At 31.9% G+C, this 16,307-nt stretch overlaps 1 protein-coding gene across 4 annotated transcripts in view; it reads left to right on the top strand.

Moving 5' to 3' along the window:
* Nucleotides 1–112: 112 nt before the first annotated feature.
* The window catches only part of LOC118194710 (uncharacterized), a 146,007-nt gene continuing 129,812 nt past the window's right edge, over nucleotides 113–16,307 (top strand). For all 4 annotated transcript variants that reach the window (XM_085820658.1, XM_085820654.1, XM_085820662.1 and 1 more), the window contains exon 1: nucleotides 113–451. In XM_085820658.1, coding sequence (XP_085676784.1) covers nucleotides 392–451 — 60 coding nt within the window. In that variant the 5' untranslated portion in view covers nucleotides 113–391. The remainder of the gene's footprint in view (nucleotides 452–16,307) is intronic.

Genomic DNA, 16,307 nt, shown 5'->3' with positions numbered 1-16,307 from the left:
ATTATGCACATGATAAAATTTTAATTTCCTCTTTAAAGACTTTTATAATTAAAAAAAAAGCACACACCTGTTTTTATCGAAATCGAATCGAATCGTTTCGTAACAGTTTTTTCTTGTTGATGTGTTGACCGTGATATTAAAGCTTTTTATTGTTTAACGTGTATTGTTAAATTAATGACCATTGTTGTGCAATCTCAGAATTTTAGTTCGCTCTGAGCATTTAATTGTTTATTTGTACCTAATCTAAAGTACTATAAAATGAGTTATTTGAGATCTTAACCTTTTTATTTTTGACATCTCTGACTTTAAACTTGACAGTACAATGTCAGAATTTTTTTCCCAGCTTGATTATTTCGTTATACCTTTTATCAAGGAAAAGAAATGACTAAAAATGACTACCGGAGCGGTTTCAGCCGTCGGAACTTTTATGAAAAGTCCTTTAGTTTCTTGGGTACGTATCGTAACCACGCACAGTGTAAATTTCTCTTTCATACGTTTTATATGCTATTTAAAAATGTTTCTTACAGAGAAATATTAAATTCTGAGAAAATGTTTTATTTTTCTTGTGTTTTGACGTGTAATCGAATTGGACATAAAATATTAGGGCTGATTTATATTTGATGTTTCGCTAGCTATCCTGGAAATTCATTTACATGGAATGATATCGTTTTCATTGCAGTTTTTATTCTTCACGATCTTATTTCGCATATAAAATATCGAGAAAAGAAAAGTTAAGTATTTATATTGAACTTTGTGCATTAGGTACTATGTGAGTTTTCATTAATTTGATAATTTGGTCCTAATTTTATATAATAATTAAGCTTTAGAGTTAATTAATTATATTTTAAAGTTAAGCAATTACATGCATGAATTTTACAATCATGTAGCAATTTTTACAAGTTATTACTGTAGGATTATAGCTATTTGGCACCTTGCCAAATTTGTCAGATTATAGAAAATTTATAGCATTCAGAGTATTAAACTTCATAAAGAAAATTTATTATTTAGTTGTATGAAATAGTTAAATCGTGTAATACATATACCATTTTTAGTGCATGATAATCTAAAGTGGTATGCTCCATAGTGACTTCACACATTTTTTCATGAGATTTGGAAAAGTATATATTGACTGCCTGTTTTATAAAATACCTCAAATGGATTAACAGGTGCTTGTTTTTATAGTAAATGTTAATATCAACAGATTGATATGTACTGTTGCTCATATCAAGTTTTATTTATGAATGTTTAATTTTCTGCAAGAAAAAGTTATTTGAATATTTATGTTAAAATTTTGTGCTTACCATTATGAAAATGGATTAAATACAAGCATTTCTATATTTAAATAATATTTAAATAATCTTGTTAAAAGCAAGCATATGATGGCTTTCTAGAATTTGATTATGATATAAAATTTAGCACCAAATTTAACTATTATTCAATTATCATGATTATTTAATATTGATTGCTAGAACTGCATGATACTTTGTATTTACAAGGAAAGGTTATAAACTTTCTAAACTTTTTCATAATTATTTTCTAAACGTTTTCATAATTATTTCTAAACTTTTTCATAATTTCTAGTATTTTCTAAACTTTTTCATAATAATTTATTTTATTGAATTATCTCTGCTATTTAATCCATTTAAAATTGTAGGTGACTGAATGGTGCATATAAACAAAATAAAATCACAGTAACATTCTAATGTAAATTTATATATTTAGAATCTGTGTAGATTTTCTTTAAAAATGTTCTTTTAATTAATGAGGTTAATCATGAAAACATATTAAATCTTTTTATATATGCATCAACATGGCTTTTCTCAAGTAAGCAAAAAGTAGATTTAATATAACAAAATGCTATTAAAGTGTGTTAATAATTAATTTATTGTTCATGATTAAAATGTTTACTTTATTGAATTGGTACTATAAAATGTACATAATACTGCACTCTAAATATAAAATATCTAAAATATCGGTTGATCTTTACAATATGGTAACTGGTAGTTTGGCGACATTTTGGAGGCGATAAAGGTTACTACCTGGGACTTTGGTAATAATGTGAGCAGTACTCAGTTCCGATTACGCATTATTTTGTGTGAGGGAAATGAGAGATCATGGGATATGTCATGTGATATTAATGGACGAATTACGGTTCTTTAATCGGAAAAGGGGGGAAATCGGGAAAAAATCTGGAAGTTTTGTATTTGGCTTTATTCTGTGTTGTGTGAAACAGTGTTCGTGAATTTTTGGATCCCATGGCCGTAACTAAAGTGAATTCGAAATGGGTATTTATGTATGTATTAATTTAATGTATGTGCTCATTTATATTTTAAGTAGTGTTTTTGAATTTAATTATATTTTAATTAAATGATAGTTATTTTGTGAATTTTATGTTTGTAGGAATTTGGTATACGTTTTAGTTGAAGTAAACGTGCATGGAAATAATTTAAATATCTGACACTAAGTATTTGTAATGGTTGCGGTATGAATTCGTTGGTGATGTGTATAATGTAATAGATGATTTAGAGGTAAAAGTTTTTGGATATTTTATTTATTTTATATGTGCAAATGTTCATATTTGGAAAGGGTAAATACTTTTTCGCGATCAGGTAATTTCAAATATGTTCTTTTTACCGGGTTTAAAGATTGAGAAAATTGTCATGTATTTTCGTGAAATTTTTCTAATTTATGAGAAAAAAGCAGTGTACATGGATATAGTGAAGAGTGTGCGCAATGCCATTTTTGTGTAATTCTGGGATTTTTTTTAAGTAAAAATAAGTCGGCGTGTACATGGTTTATGTGTATGTGTTATTTTGAAAAACGCGTAAGGAGTATGGTATTGTGCACTTTTTCCCAATTTTGCAGTGAATATTTGTCATGATTAAGCAGTTTTGTTAGATAAAATTTCTAGCATAAGTGTAATTCGGCTAGTAGATTGTTGGAAGAAGTGTTCAGTAGATAAAAAGAAAAGAAACATGTCTTTACTTCATGAAGACAAAATGGCGGCGAAAAAAAAAAATAGAGGGTTGCTGTAGGAGAGTTGGTCGCCAAATTTTCGCCAAAAAAACGCCAAGTTACCATAATGTAAAGATCAACCAAAATTTCTCATCTTTTATTATGGACATAATTTTATGTGCCTTAACAAATCACTGAGGTGTAATATTTTCTAATAATTAAAAGTCGCTGATTTAATTAAGAAGCCTGCATGTAAATTTTTTAAATTAAGCCTGTTATGTATAAATAACTTATGTCTTTTAATTTTGTTCAAATAAAAGTGCAGTGTTGTTATTCTTTCTGCTGATGTGCGATTTAAAATGTAGAATATCTGCAGTTTTCAAGAAAAGAATAAGCTATTAAAAATTTTAGTTTATACATTGATATATGCATATAGATTTATAAGAAAACTGTGAAAAATCTATGATTCGTTTGTAATATCATAATATGATGTATTAAATTTGCATTAATATTAACAAATGTAGGTACACAGCATATATTGTAAGATAATAAGAAGCAAAATGTGATTACTTTAACACTAGAACGACGGGAAAATCTTACCTGTTGGAAGGGTGGTAAGGGGTCATTTTCATCCTTCAATGAAAGTACTGAAATAACAACGGTAAAACAATTTTAAATGCCATACATTGGCACAAATATGTACTTTATATGTATTTCATAATTTATATTTAATATTAAGTTTGATGATAGTTTATTGACTTGTTAAAGTACATAATAGTTTATTGACTTTTTAAAATACTATAAATGTATCGAGTACATGGCATTCAATTGGATCATACTATGATTACTCAAATAACTCATTAATTTGATATAAGAATTGATTTCAAATAAATGGTTTTACAAATTAAAACTAATGTTAACTAAAATAAAACACAATTTATATAATAATATTTTTTATGTACATACTCCGAGGATGATTCACTCTCTAAATCCAGAAATGAGAAATGTTCTCTGATGTTTCGGTTATATCATTATATGTGTAGTTGAATGGAATATGTAAAGCATTTCATTTCAATTCTACTTGATGTTTAAAATATTAGAGATTGCACATATGTATTAAGAATTAATGCAGTTGATACAAAAATAATTTTAAACAATTTTTCCAGTGCATTTTCCGCACACAACTTTGGAACAAGATGCTCAATATTGAGATTTGTTTCCTTTGCATCTCTGTACTTGACACTTTTTTCTCTTTATATCCATTTTCTCTTTTTTTTTTTTTTTTTTTTTTTTACTTAGGAGGGAACTTTGGGAGTTTTCAAGCCATATGATCATGAATATCCACACCATACTTTGTTGCGTTGTAAAATGCTATTGAAACGGGCAACTTCTTGAGACTGTCTTCACTTTTTACAGTGGAATGTAATGAGCTTAGTAGAAAAACGCTTTTGTTTCTTTTGCCTTAATAGATGATAAGTGTGATATTATGATGTTCCACTATTGTCGATGACTAAAGATTACTATGCATATTTTTCAAAGATATAGGAATTTCTCTTCTTTTCTTTTTCATTGTACCGACCAAAGTTGTATTTTTGATTTTAGCATTTCTGCTAATTTAATACCAGTAAAATAGTTACCCGTGGTAATATTCCTCCCTTTGTTTAGACGTGTCTCCATTAATTTTATGACAACATTTTCAGACAAATGTAATTGAGGATTTGCTGTTTCATCTTTTCCTAGATAAAGAAATCCATTCTAGAGGTATTTAGTATCAACGTCGACAGATAACCAAAATTTTATTCCAAATTTGTCAGGTTTATTAGGCATATATTGTGTAAATCTACACCTAGCTTTAGATGGAAATAATTGTTCATCAACTGTAATATTTTTTCCTGGCCGGTAGCACGTTTTGCAGTTTTCAATAAATTTGTTCCACATGTCTGATGCAAGAGCAAATATATCAGTCTGTAATTGAGTAAATCTTATGGTCTTTTCATTGAACCTTAAAAGTTGTTTTATTTCTTTGAATCTATCTCTTGATATAGTTTCTTTGCAAAATGTATTCCCCATGCTTCAGCCCACAAGGAATATAAATCTAAGCCCTTTGCTCCTATTACTCCTCAAGCATACAATATAGCAACAAAAGCATCTAACTCAGCCAGAGATAACTTCCAGTCTTTATTTCGAAGTTGCCGATGAGCTTAGGATTCTGTAAATTATTTATATGCAGCAAGATATCATCATCAATAAAAAGCTTGAAAGCACTAGACACTTTGTCCTCAGAAACACAACTCTTTGCAAAAGATGTCTGTCTTGCTGTTTTTTTAAGAACATTATAAGCAGGAACAGCAGGAGCCGCAGACTGAATTTTTGGAATTTATTTCATTCTATATAGTGTTATCAGGAGCTGTAAAAACAGTTTTGCAAATACCCTGATCAATTTTTGCCCGTTTATTTCTTCTGAGTTCTTCCTTTACTTCGCTGTCCTCAGATTCACTAATAGTTTGTGTCTGGAATTCATCTTCAGTTTCTACAGAAAAATTATCAATTTCACCTTCATCAGACTCATTCTCAGATAGCTTCTGCAACAATTTTATAATTTCTTCATCCCTAAGACCTCTTTTCCGCTTATTAGACATATTTTGTAAAAGTTGAAAAAAATAGAAAAATATCGGACTATCAGAAAACGATAGAAAATATATTTTAGCATATGATTTTCACAGCGTAAAGGAAAGGTGATACGGTCAAAAGTCATTAATCCGGACTTGTCGGGACTTCGGCGATTCCGGATTATCAGTTTTTCCGGATTATAGATCATCAATTTAAATCTGGTAAGATGGCATGCAGAAATTATAAAATTAAAAATATGAAACCGTAATTTATGAAATAAAGAACAATTAAGATCTAAAGGGTATCAAAATTTACAAAAAAAAGAAAAAAAAGCTTAATACAGTCAAAAGTCATTAATTCAGACACCCATAATCCGGAATGATCTATAATCCGGACCTCAAAGCTAAAATCTTTCTGCGCATGCACCGCGTTGACGCATGTGCATAGGCATTTTACGTGTGCGCGCAAGACATTTACGACTGTGCATATGCGTTTGCGCAAGTGCAGAATACGTTTTCGCGTGCACGTTTAATGTATAACGGACGGTATAAGCTCTAATTATCTATTTCAGTTAATGTTGATGATTGCGTTGTTCCTTAATCTTCAAGTTGGATCCGGCTTATTATCTTTTGCAGACTGTAAGAGCAATTTTATAAAAGTAAACTTGAACTTTTGATTATGTCAAATAGAATTTCCGATGATTTTTCATCATCACTGTCCTCACTTGAATTCTCAGGAGGTATGCAATTGCTATTATTGTCATTACCGTCCTCGCTAACTCTTTCGTAAAGTTCTGGATGACTTAGATTATTAGCGTAGTACCTAATTTATTTTTCACTAAGTGGTGTTTTCCTATCCATATTGGTTATAAAATAACACACACAAGGAAGACAATTGTGATGTGCTCGGTACTCTATCTCTAATATTACTAATGGATTTATACATAGTTTCTGACTCAGCTCTAGCAAAGTGACAGGTTGAAGTGTTTCTGTGCATGAATTATCTTGCAGTTGGCTTTTTCAAAGAGACTTTTGTTACATACAGCAACTACGAGATCAAAATTGGCTTTTTAGTCTGGAATCACGAAAAGTTCCTTGGCAGTAAGCATGTTAATTAAGTTAATTTACATTATTTTTTCTTTCATATGATAGCTGTGATCTATTTTAGTTTTCTTATCATTGCATAAATATATTTTATGTAAAATCAAAGTAAGGAGTATATAAATAGTAAAATTCAAATTTAAATTAGTATTAATTTCAAGTAAAAGTCTTAAACTTTCAGTGATCATCGACAAGCTCGGCTGTCGTTCTAGCTATGCACTGCAGTGGGCAGAAACAAATTCAAATTTAAGGCTGACAGATATGTATTTGGGAAGAAGGAACTGCTTAATGTTACTACCACTAAAGGGTTAAATCCTTATCTTTCAAAAGGCAGTGTCACTTTCAGAAGGAAACTATTAAATGCAATCATATTCTTCCAATCACCAAAATTATTACAGTAATCTAAATATAAAGAAAATTTTTCCTGTTGTAAAATACTCTTCTGAAAGCCATATGCATCTTCTAGCCTTACATTGGGAAAACATATATCTTTTAATATTTCCATTAACAGAAATTGACTGTGATGGTTAATGATTATTTTGCATGAGTTTGTATTATAAAAACTCAAAAACTTGATTTTTTATAAATATAATTTTGGCATTTTATTTTAAGCATATATAATGTATTTAAGGTGTTTAGATTTATTTCAGTTATAATATCAATTTACTGAAAATAGTCATTATTATTTTGTTTTATACAGTCAAAAGTCGTTAATTCGGACACCCATAATCCGGAATGATCTATAATCCGAACCTCAAACCTAAAATCTTTCTGCGCATGCGCCGCGTTGACGCTTGCGCATAGGCGTTTTACGCGTGCGCGCAAGACATTTACGACTGCGCATATGCATCTGCGCAAGCACAGAATACGTTTTCGCGTGCGCGTTTAATGTATAACGGACGTTATAAGCTAAAATTATCTAATTATCTATTTCAGTTAATGTTGATGGTTGCGTTGTTCCTTAATCTTCGAATTGGATCCGGCTTATTATTTTTTGCAGACTGTAAGAGCAATTTTATAAAAGTAAGCTTGAACTTTCGATTATGTCAAATATGTTGGCAGTGGTGATAAAGGCAAAGCATGTTTTGCTTCCCTTAAATAAAGCTAAGACTAAACTAAATAAAATTCTTGTTTTATTCCGTAAATAAAATAAAAGAGCTAATACTGTAGCCTTTACATTTTAAAATCATTTGATTGAAGGCAAACTAGCATAATGCTAACTGATAATCACACAAGAGAACAAGATTCGCCGATACCGGCGTACATATATATTATACTTGGCCAACCCGCCGATCTTGGCGTCATCGGCCAATCAGCGGCAACCACGTTAGCTTACCGCCGATCGACCTCCGATCAAAATTTGCATGTGGAAAACTAAAGCCAACAAACGGCCCTCTTTTCCCCATGCAAAGACAAAAACAAAACTTTCACAGAAGTTCATAGTTCAATTCTATTATACGAATACACTTATTGTCTTTAAACACTGAAAACATCTAAACAAAACTTTCTTAAATTAACAGCAGTTGCTGCTTTTGTAAATAAGTCGGCAGTATTTAATTTACTGGTGATAAATTCAAGGTCAAACACTCCATCATTTACTAGTCTTCTAACAAAGTGATATTTTACGTCTATGTGCTTAGTTCGGCGATTTTCTATTGGCGATCTAGAAAAATCAATGGCAGACTTGTTATCACAAAATAGCTTACACTCTTTTAAACTAAACTTTAAAATTTCATCTTGTAAGACATTTTTCATCCACATTAATTTCTTCGCTGCTTCAGATAAAGCGATATACTCTGCTTCCATAGTTGATAAACTTACACATTTTTGTTTAACAGTTTTCCAGATTACCGGTACTTCATCTAAATATAATATAAATCCTCCCATGGACACGCGGTCATCTCTATTACTTGCATAATCAGCATCTGAATAACAATATAAATTTAGATGTTTAATCTTCGATAAGTTTAACTTATATAATTTAGTACTATTGAGATAACCAAGCAATTTCAACAATGCTTCCCAATGCCTAATTCCAGGATTCTCCTGAAATTGTGATAAGATATTCACTACATATGTAATATCAGGCCTTGTCCTGTTAGCTACAAAAACTAAACATCCTAACAGATTTCTAAAGGGTAATGTATGCATTTCCGCAACTTCTGCACTTGTAGATGGACAATCTTAATTTTGTAAGAATAGTGCCCTTAGCTATGGGAAGTGAAGTTATTTGTATCTGGAAATGTTTAAATTTTTCAAAAATTTTTTTGATATATTTTTGCTGATGTATAAAAAACCCATTTTCATTCTCTAAGAATTCAATTCCAAGTAACGTTTTAGTTTTGCCTAATACTTTAAGATAAAAAAACTTACTCAGCCGTGAAATTACTTTATCTATACTATATTGATCTTTACTAAAAATCAAATATCATCTACATATAACAAGAGAATTACATTTGAACCCTTATAAACACAATTACACCATTGTATTTTCTTAAAATGTAGATTTTCTAAAGTACTTTCAAATTCACAAAACCATTCACGGCCGCTTTGATGTAGACCGTAAATGGCTTTGTGTAATAAACACACTTCATTTTTCTCTTCAATAAATCCCTCTGGTTGGGTCATATATGTTTTCTCATTTAGGTTTGCATATAAATATGCATTCTTTACATCTAACTGACAATTAGTCCATCTATATAAACATACCAGTATAGTGAAAAATATTCTTATGATTGAAAAATTTACTACAGGACTGTAAACGTCATCAAAATCTTCACCTCTTTTCTGCCTGAATCCCTGTGCTACTAAGCGTGCTTTGTATCTAACCACTTGATTCTTTTCATTTCTTTTTAGCGTATAGACCCATTTGTTTCCTATTATAGTTTTATTTTCTGGCTTTTCGACTAATTCCCAAACCTTTCTTTTCTTTATTGTGTCGATTTCTTCTTTCATTGCCTTATCCCATTCTTCGGCATTTACTGATTTTCGTGCTTCTTAAAAATTTTGTGGGATAACTATTTCTACGGAATTTGCCTCTTCAGACACAGAGCTAGTCTCCTGTTCTACGAAATTAACTTTCCCCGAGTATTCGTTTTTTCCACTAAAATCAAACTTATCTTTTTCATATTTAATATTTCTTGCCTCACAATACTTTTCAATATCATTATAGGATCTAAAATGGGTGTCTGTTCCCTCTACATAATAATATATATCTGTACGTGTTCCATCTGGCCTTTTAACTGCTTTTCTTTGCCAGTTTAAGTCTGATACTTCTTTCGGAGTAGATTTGTCATCTGACAACTTTATTTCTTCTCTAGAAATTTCCTGTTCTTCATCTGATTCTGCTAATTGCTCAGATTCCTCTAATCTTTTAAATTTAGGTTTTGATTTCTGTTCCAGGATGCCATTTGCTGCATACAGTTTTTCATCGAACTTCACATCACAGATTTCTATTAATTTGCGTTCTTCTGGCAGCCATATCCTATAACCCCTAGTTTCCTTCACATATCCTACCATGATTCCTTCTTTGCACCTCATTTCTAATTTATTCCTAATCTGTTTTGGCATGCCAACATAGGCTTTACAACCAAATACCTTAAAATAAACAACACTAGGTTTTCTATTTAGGAACATTTCATAAGGGGTTCAGTTGCTTTTATGACAAACTCTGTTCCACGTATGTACGAAACAGCCAAGAGCTTCTGCCCACCATTCTTTTCCCATTTTACCATCATTAAGCATAGCTTTAACTGCGTCTAATGCCGTTCGGTTAAAACGTTCACACACACCGTTCTCTTCTGGGGTGTACGCGTTCGTGCGTTCAACATTAATTCCATTTTCGGCTAAGTACCCTTCGAATTGCCTGTTACAGAATTCCCCACCATTATCGGTGCGTATACTTATTAATTTTCTATTCGTCAGTCTTTCCATTTGCCTATGATAATTCTTAAAGTTGTAGAACGATTCGTTTTTATTTTTCATACAATACACTGTTACTAATCTACTATAGTCATCTACAATAGCAAGAAAATATTTACTCCCATCCTTAGATGGAACTGGTAGTGGGCCACAAACGTCTAAATAAACCAACTGCAATGGTTTATCCGATCTCTTCGGAACAGATTTAAAAGTTATTCTACTAGATTTAGCAATAATACACGATTTACACCTCTCTATTGGTTTTTCAATTTCTGGTAACCCTTTCACGCTTTGATTCTTACTAGTTTTCTTAATATAATCAAAATTTACGTGGCTAAATCTCTGATGCCATAGCATTGCATCGTCTATTTTATTTAACTTTCCAATTTCTGTACCGTAACTAGCTTCCCTTTTACCTGTTGCATATCTAAATGGTTTTACGTGATAAAGTCCATCATATCGTTTAGCGTAGCATAATCTATCCCAATTATTAAAGTATATCCACATCTTCCCTTTTGAAATCACAAAATGAGCACCAGCCTTTTCGAACCTTGCTCCCGATAATAAATTTCTTCTTAGATTTGGATTATATAACACATTATCTAACTCAATCCAATTTATTCGATTGCCTACTTTTACTGCAAATTTGACAGTACCCTTTCCTAGTACTTTACTTTCACAATTTCCTACAGCTAAAGACATACGTATATCGTTTATTTCTTCGAAATTTGTCATTAAATTTCTATTATTACAGAAATGAGTTGTAGCTGCAGTATCTACGACCCAATTAAATTTATCTGCGTTACCTCCTTTATCTGTAGTTGTTACATAATTTTCTACTAACATTAATTCTTTATCTTTAAACTGTCTATTTTTATCGTCTATTTTAAACTTCTGATTTTTACTTACATTTTCTTTACATTGAGCAATTAAGTGCCCAAATTTATGACATCTGAAACAAGGTCCTATTCTCACATTCCCCATTTTTTTCTTAGATTTAGTTTTATTTTCAACTTTATCTTTCCCTGCGTTTAAACTAATAGTATTAAACACGCTTACCTTGCTGTCTTCTAAATCGGCAATTACCTGGCGAAGTCGGCTTTCTTCCCTTACCAGCTCTTCAGCAATTCTTTCCAGCGTAAAATCTTCGTCCTTCCACCTATAGATCAATTGTACAATGCCGAAGTATTCCTGGGGTAATCTCCTTATTGCCTGGAATCCTTTAAAAAGATCTGCCAAGTAAGTTGTGACCAGCTTCAGCCAACTTCTTTGCAGTCATTCTTATTCTTGCGATGAATAATCCTATTTCTTCATTTGGCGTATATCTAATACTAAAAAATTCATCCAGTAACTGAATTTTCCTTGCTCTTGTTTTGGGTTCGAATTGCTTCTGTAGAACTTCCCATGCTTCTTTACCACTTGAACATTCTTGTATCAACGGCCTGAACTCAGCTTTAATTCCGTAATATAATGTAGTGAAGGCTCTGTTCTCCCTCAGTGTGAACTCCTGCTTTTCACGCCTTGTTGCACTTTTATCTAATTCTTCTTCTTTGTCCTCTCTGAAGCTCCAACAATTTCTATCCAGTAACAACATTTTCATGTCGACTTTCCATCGATCCCAGTTGTCATGGTTTAACAACTCAAAACCTTCAGGTAGTAATGACATCTTCAATTAAGTGTGAGCACAACGACTTGAACAAACTTCTAAGACAGGTCAGCTTCTTTTCGTGGATAACGGCCCTCTTCACCTACATTCCTTCAAAGCTGAGTTGAACTGGATGACTGATTAGCTGTTGGCACTGGGCCCATAACCCTGTTGGCAGTGGTGATAAAGGCAAAGCATGTTTTGCTTCCCTTAAATAAAGCTAAGACTAAACTAAATAATATTCTTGCTTTATTCCATAAATAAAATAAAAGAGCTAATACTGTAGCCTTTACATTTTAAAATCATTTGATTGAAGGCAAACTAGCATAATGCTAACTGATAATCACACAAGAGAACAAGAAAAACAAGATTCACCGATACCGGCGTACATATATATTATACTCGGCCAACCCGCCGATCTTGACGTCATCGACCAATCAGCAGCAACCACGTTAGCTTACCGCCGATCGACCTCCGATCAAAATTTGCATGTGGAAAACTAAAGCCAACAAAATAGAATTTCCGATGCTGGAGCTCCCAAATGATCTAGAAAACGAAAGTATGTTTCGATGTCCATCAAACAAAAAATGCATAAAGCCATATCCTTTGTTTATCTAACCGTTTCGAAATCTGTTTATCAATTTCACGCTGCTCTGTGCGGGGGGGGGGGGGGGGACATCGCGGCAGCGCGCAATGAACTGGAAGTTGATCTGTCAGCACTATCGTTATCTTCAGGGCAGATGTTTTTATTTTATTCGGCTTATAATTCCTTACTAAATGTAGTATTTAATCTCGATGTACTCCGTCTTTGATATGGTTTAAATCAAATTCCTCGTCATTATAAATATCACGAATACAAATCAAATAGTTTTCTGGTTGCAATTTTCTAATTTCGGCTATGCTAAGGTATGCTTTACGCATGCACGCGTTGAAAGGAATGTTTAAGAAAGTAAACAAATAAATATTAAGCTTCTTTTTTTTTTTGTAAATTTTGATACTCTTTAGATCATAATTGCTCATTATTTTATAAATTACGGTTTCATATTTTTTAGATCATAATTGCTCATTATTTTATAAATTACGGTTTCATATTTTTAATTTTATAATTTCTGCATGCCATCTTACCAGATTTAAACTGATGATCGATAATCCGGAATCGCCGAATTTCCGACGAGTCCGGATTAAAGACTTTTGACTGTATTTATTTGTTTACTTTAAACATTTCTTTTAATGTAAGTTGTTAAAGTTGCTTCGTTTTATGTGATAATACTTTCTCTTTAATTGTATAAATAGACATAATTTCTTGTTCAGTTACAAAGTTCCGCTGTTCAAGTCCTATAATTGCTGTGTCGAGAATACCAACTAATTTGTCAATCGAAATTTTTTTGTTTTCAATAACCTCTGTGTCACTTTCTTCACTATGGAAAGCGAATTATAATGACGAGGAATTTGATTTAAATCATATCAAAGACGGAGTACATTGAGATGAAATACTACATTTCGTAAGGAATTATAAACCAAATAAAATAAAAACATCTGCCCTGAAGATAAGAATAGTGCTGACAGATCAACTTCCAATTCATTGCGCGCGGCGACGTTCCCCCCCTCTGCCGCAGAGCAGCGTGGAATTGATAAACAGATTTCGGAATGGTTAGATAAACAAAGGATATGCCTTTATCCATTTTTTGCAGCAATTCCACTTTGTGTTTAATGGACTTCGAAACATACTTTTGCTTTGTAGATCCTTTACATATTAGTAAATATATATCGGAAATTCTATTTGACATAATCGAAAGTTCAAGCTTACTTTTATAAAATTGCTCTAACAGTCTGCAAAAAATAATAAGCCAGATCCAATTCGAAGATTAAGGAACAACACAATCTGCAACATTAACTGAATTAGATAATTTTAGCTTAGCTTATACCATCTGTTATACATTAAATGCGCATGCGCACATGCATATTCACAGCCGTAAAGGTCTTACGCAACGCATACATGCGCAGAATGTTTGTAGCTTTGAGGTCCGGATTATAGAATATTCTGGATTATGGGTGTCCAAATTAACGACTTTTGACTGTAATGAACTTGACCGCAGAATTCATATGTACTGAAATATTGATTTGGGATTACCAAGAAAACATCTGTCCTAACTGTTATCACCTGCAGTAAGGAAGCTGAACTAACAAATGGGAAAATACATCTGTAAAATAAACTGTTTCTGAAAAGAAATGTAAGCATGAAAAATCCTGCATCTACCTTCCTTGCAGTATTTTCTTCAAATGAATAGATTATTGCAAACAAAGGAAGAACAACTTACTTAGACATTACAAAGTAGTGAGACCACCCAGATTTTTATCCCTCTGGGAGATGGTATGAATGCAATCGAAAAATCCTTATCAGTGAATGTTTTTCATGAGTTATTTGACAATGCCTCGAACAGAAAGAGGAATAAAAGTAAAGGCGTCAAAATGACCCCCGTCCGCTGTTTTAAGAATACATGCCAATATTTCAAAAACTAACAAACCTAGAATGATGAAATTTTGTTTACAAATATTTGTTATCTGTTTAGAAAAAGTCAAAAAATTCCAAACGATTTCTTCCAATAAAACAAAAGTAATCAATGGTCAAAAGTGTTCAGGTGTCAAAATGACCCCTACCACCATTCTAGTGTTAAAGTAAAATTAAAAATTAAACAAATGCTTTATTTTCAAACATGTTGAAGCTTATTATTACCATTAAAAGACAGAAAAATTTTTATTGAAGATTCATGTATGTTGATAGGTTATAATTTTGAAATAGACTTATTGTATGGAACAGGACTGTCTATTTTTCAACTGTGTGTGATTTCAGCATACAAAATTAAAACAAAGCTTTATCCAGAGTGTTTCAGCTTTTACTGAGCAAGTCAGCTGTGAACATTAAAAATACTTTAACATTATGATTAATAATGTATAGTGTAAAAGAAAGATTAATGTGCATTTAAGATTTCAGCTCTTTTAAAGTTCCAGTTTTTCGGCATTTAATTGTGATAATATAAGAAATTTAAAAACTTATGTTTAAGAACAATAAAAAAACATTGCACGATATTGCAATTGAGATTAAAATTGGTAAAAGTATAGTTTAGGGTACTCCTTGGCGAAACTTGCCGATTTTTGGCGGTACATGGATACTGATTTTGTGCAATTCTTTGACTCGTTATTTTGTCTTGCAAAGCGGCGATTTTTGCCAAAACCAACTACACAAAGCCAAAATAACAAGACAAACAATTGCACAAACTCGGTATCCATGTACACATCGACTTATTTTCACTTTAAAAAAAACCCTGAATTGCACAAAAATGGCATTGCGCACTCCTTTGACTTTATCCATGTACACGTCGACCTATTTTTAAAAAATATCCCAGATTGGCACGAACTTGCATTGCGCACTCCCTTTACTTTGTCCATGTACACATCAATATATTTTTCACTTAAAAAGTCAAAGGAGCACCAAATTCTACAATATAGGCAAACTAAAAATACATAACCTCAATCAAATACATTTTAAACCTAACAATAAAATAACATAAAAAAGGAAAAACATGTTATGCATTTAAGCACTACCAAAAGCAAATAGTCACTTACCATGATTTTCGAGTTCGCTTCGTACACCCAGAGCCACGTAAAAATCAAAATATCAATCATACTCAAATGACTTTTTTCAAACCAGGTACTCTTTCTGATCGAATGCTTCACATAGTGACCATCTGAACCTTTCTTTCTACAAACCCATTCAAATCCATCTAAACGGTTTTAACACACACCGCAAAAACGCTTACAAAATATCCCATGATTCAAAATTTCCCAGAATCATGCATCCGATTACATTACAATAGGGTTTCCATAACATTCAATTAGTCAGGCTACCATAAATGAAACAACTTGGCGATAAATTAAACAACAACTTCGCCATAATACAAGGGGTACCTTAAAGTCTACTCTATCCCTAAAATTATGTGATCAGAAATGAGACCTATTTAATTAAGAAAGTAGATAGTAATCAGTGCTGAGCTGCAAGAGGTTTGTGCGAGTGCTTT

Source organism: Stegodyphus dumicola, chromosome 1 (genome assembly GCF_044657685.1).
Source record: "Stegodyphus dumicola isolate Sdum_Otavi_A_Nest chromosome 1, ASM4465768v1".
Lineage (NCBI taxonomy): Eukaryota > Metazoa > Arthropoda > Arachnida > Araneae > Eresidae > Stegodyphus > Stegodyphus dumicola.
Note: the sequence above shows the minus strand (reverse complement) of the source record. Positions and strands in the feature narration are given on the sequence as shown.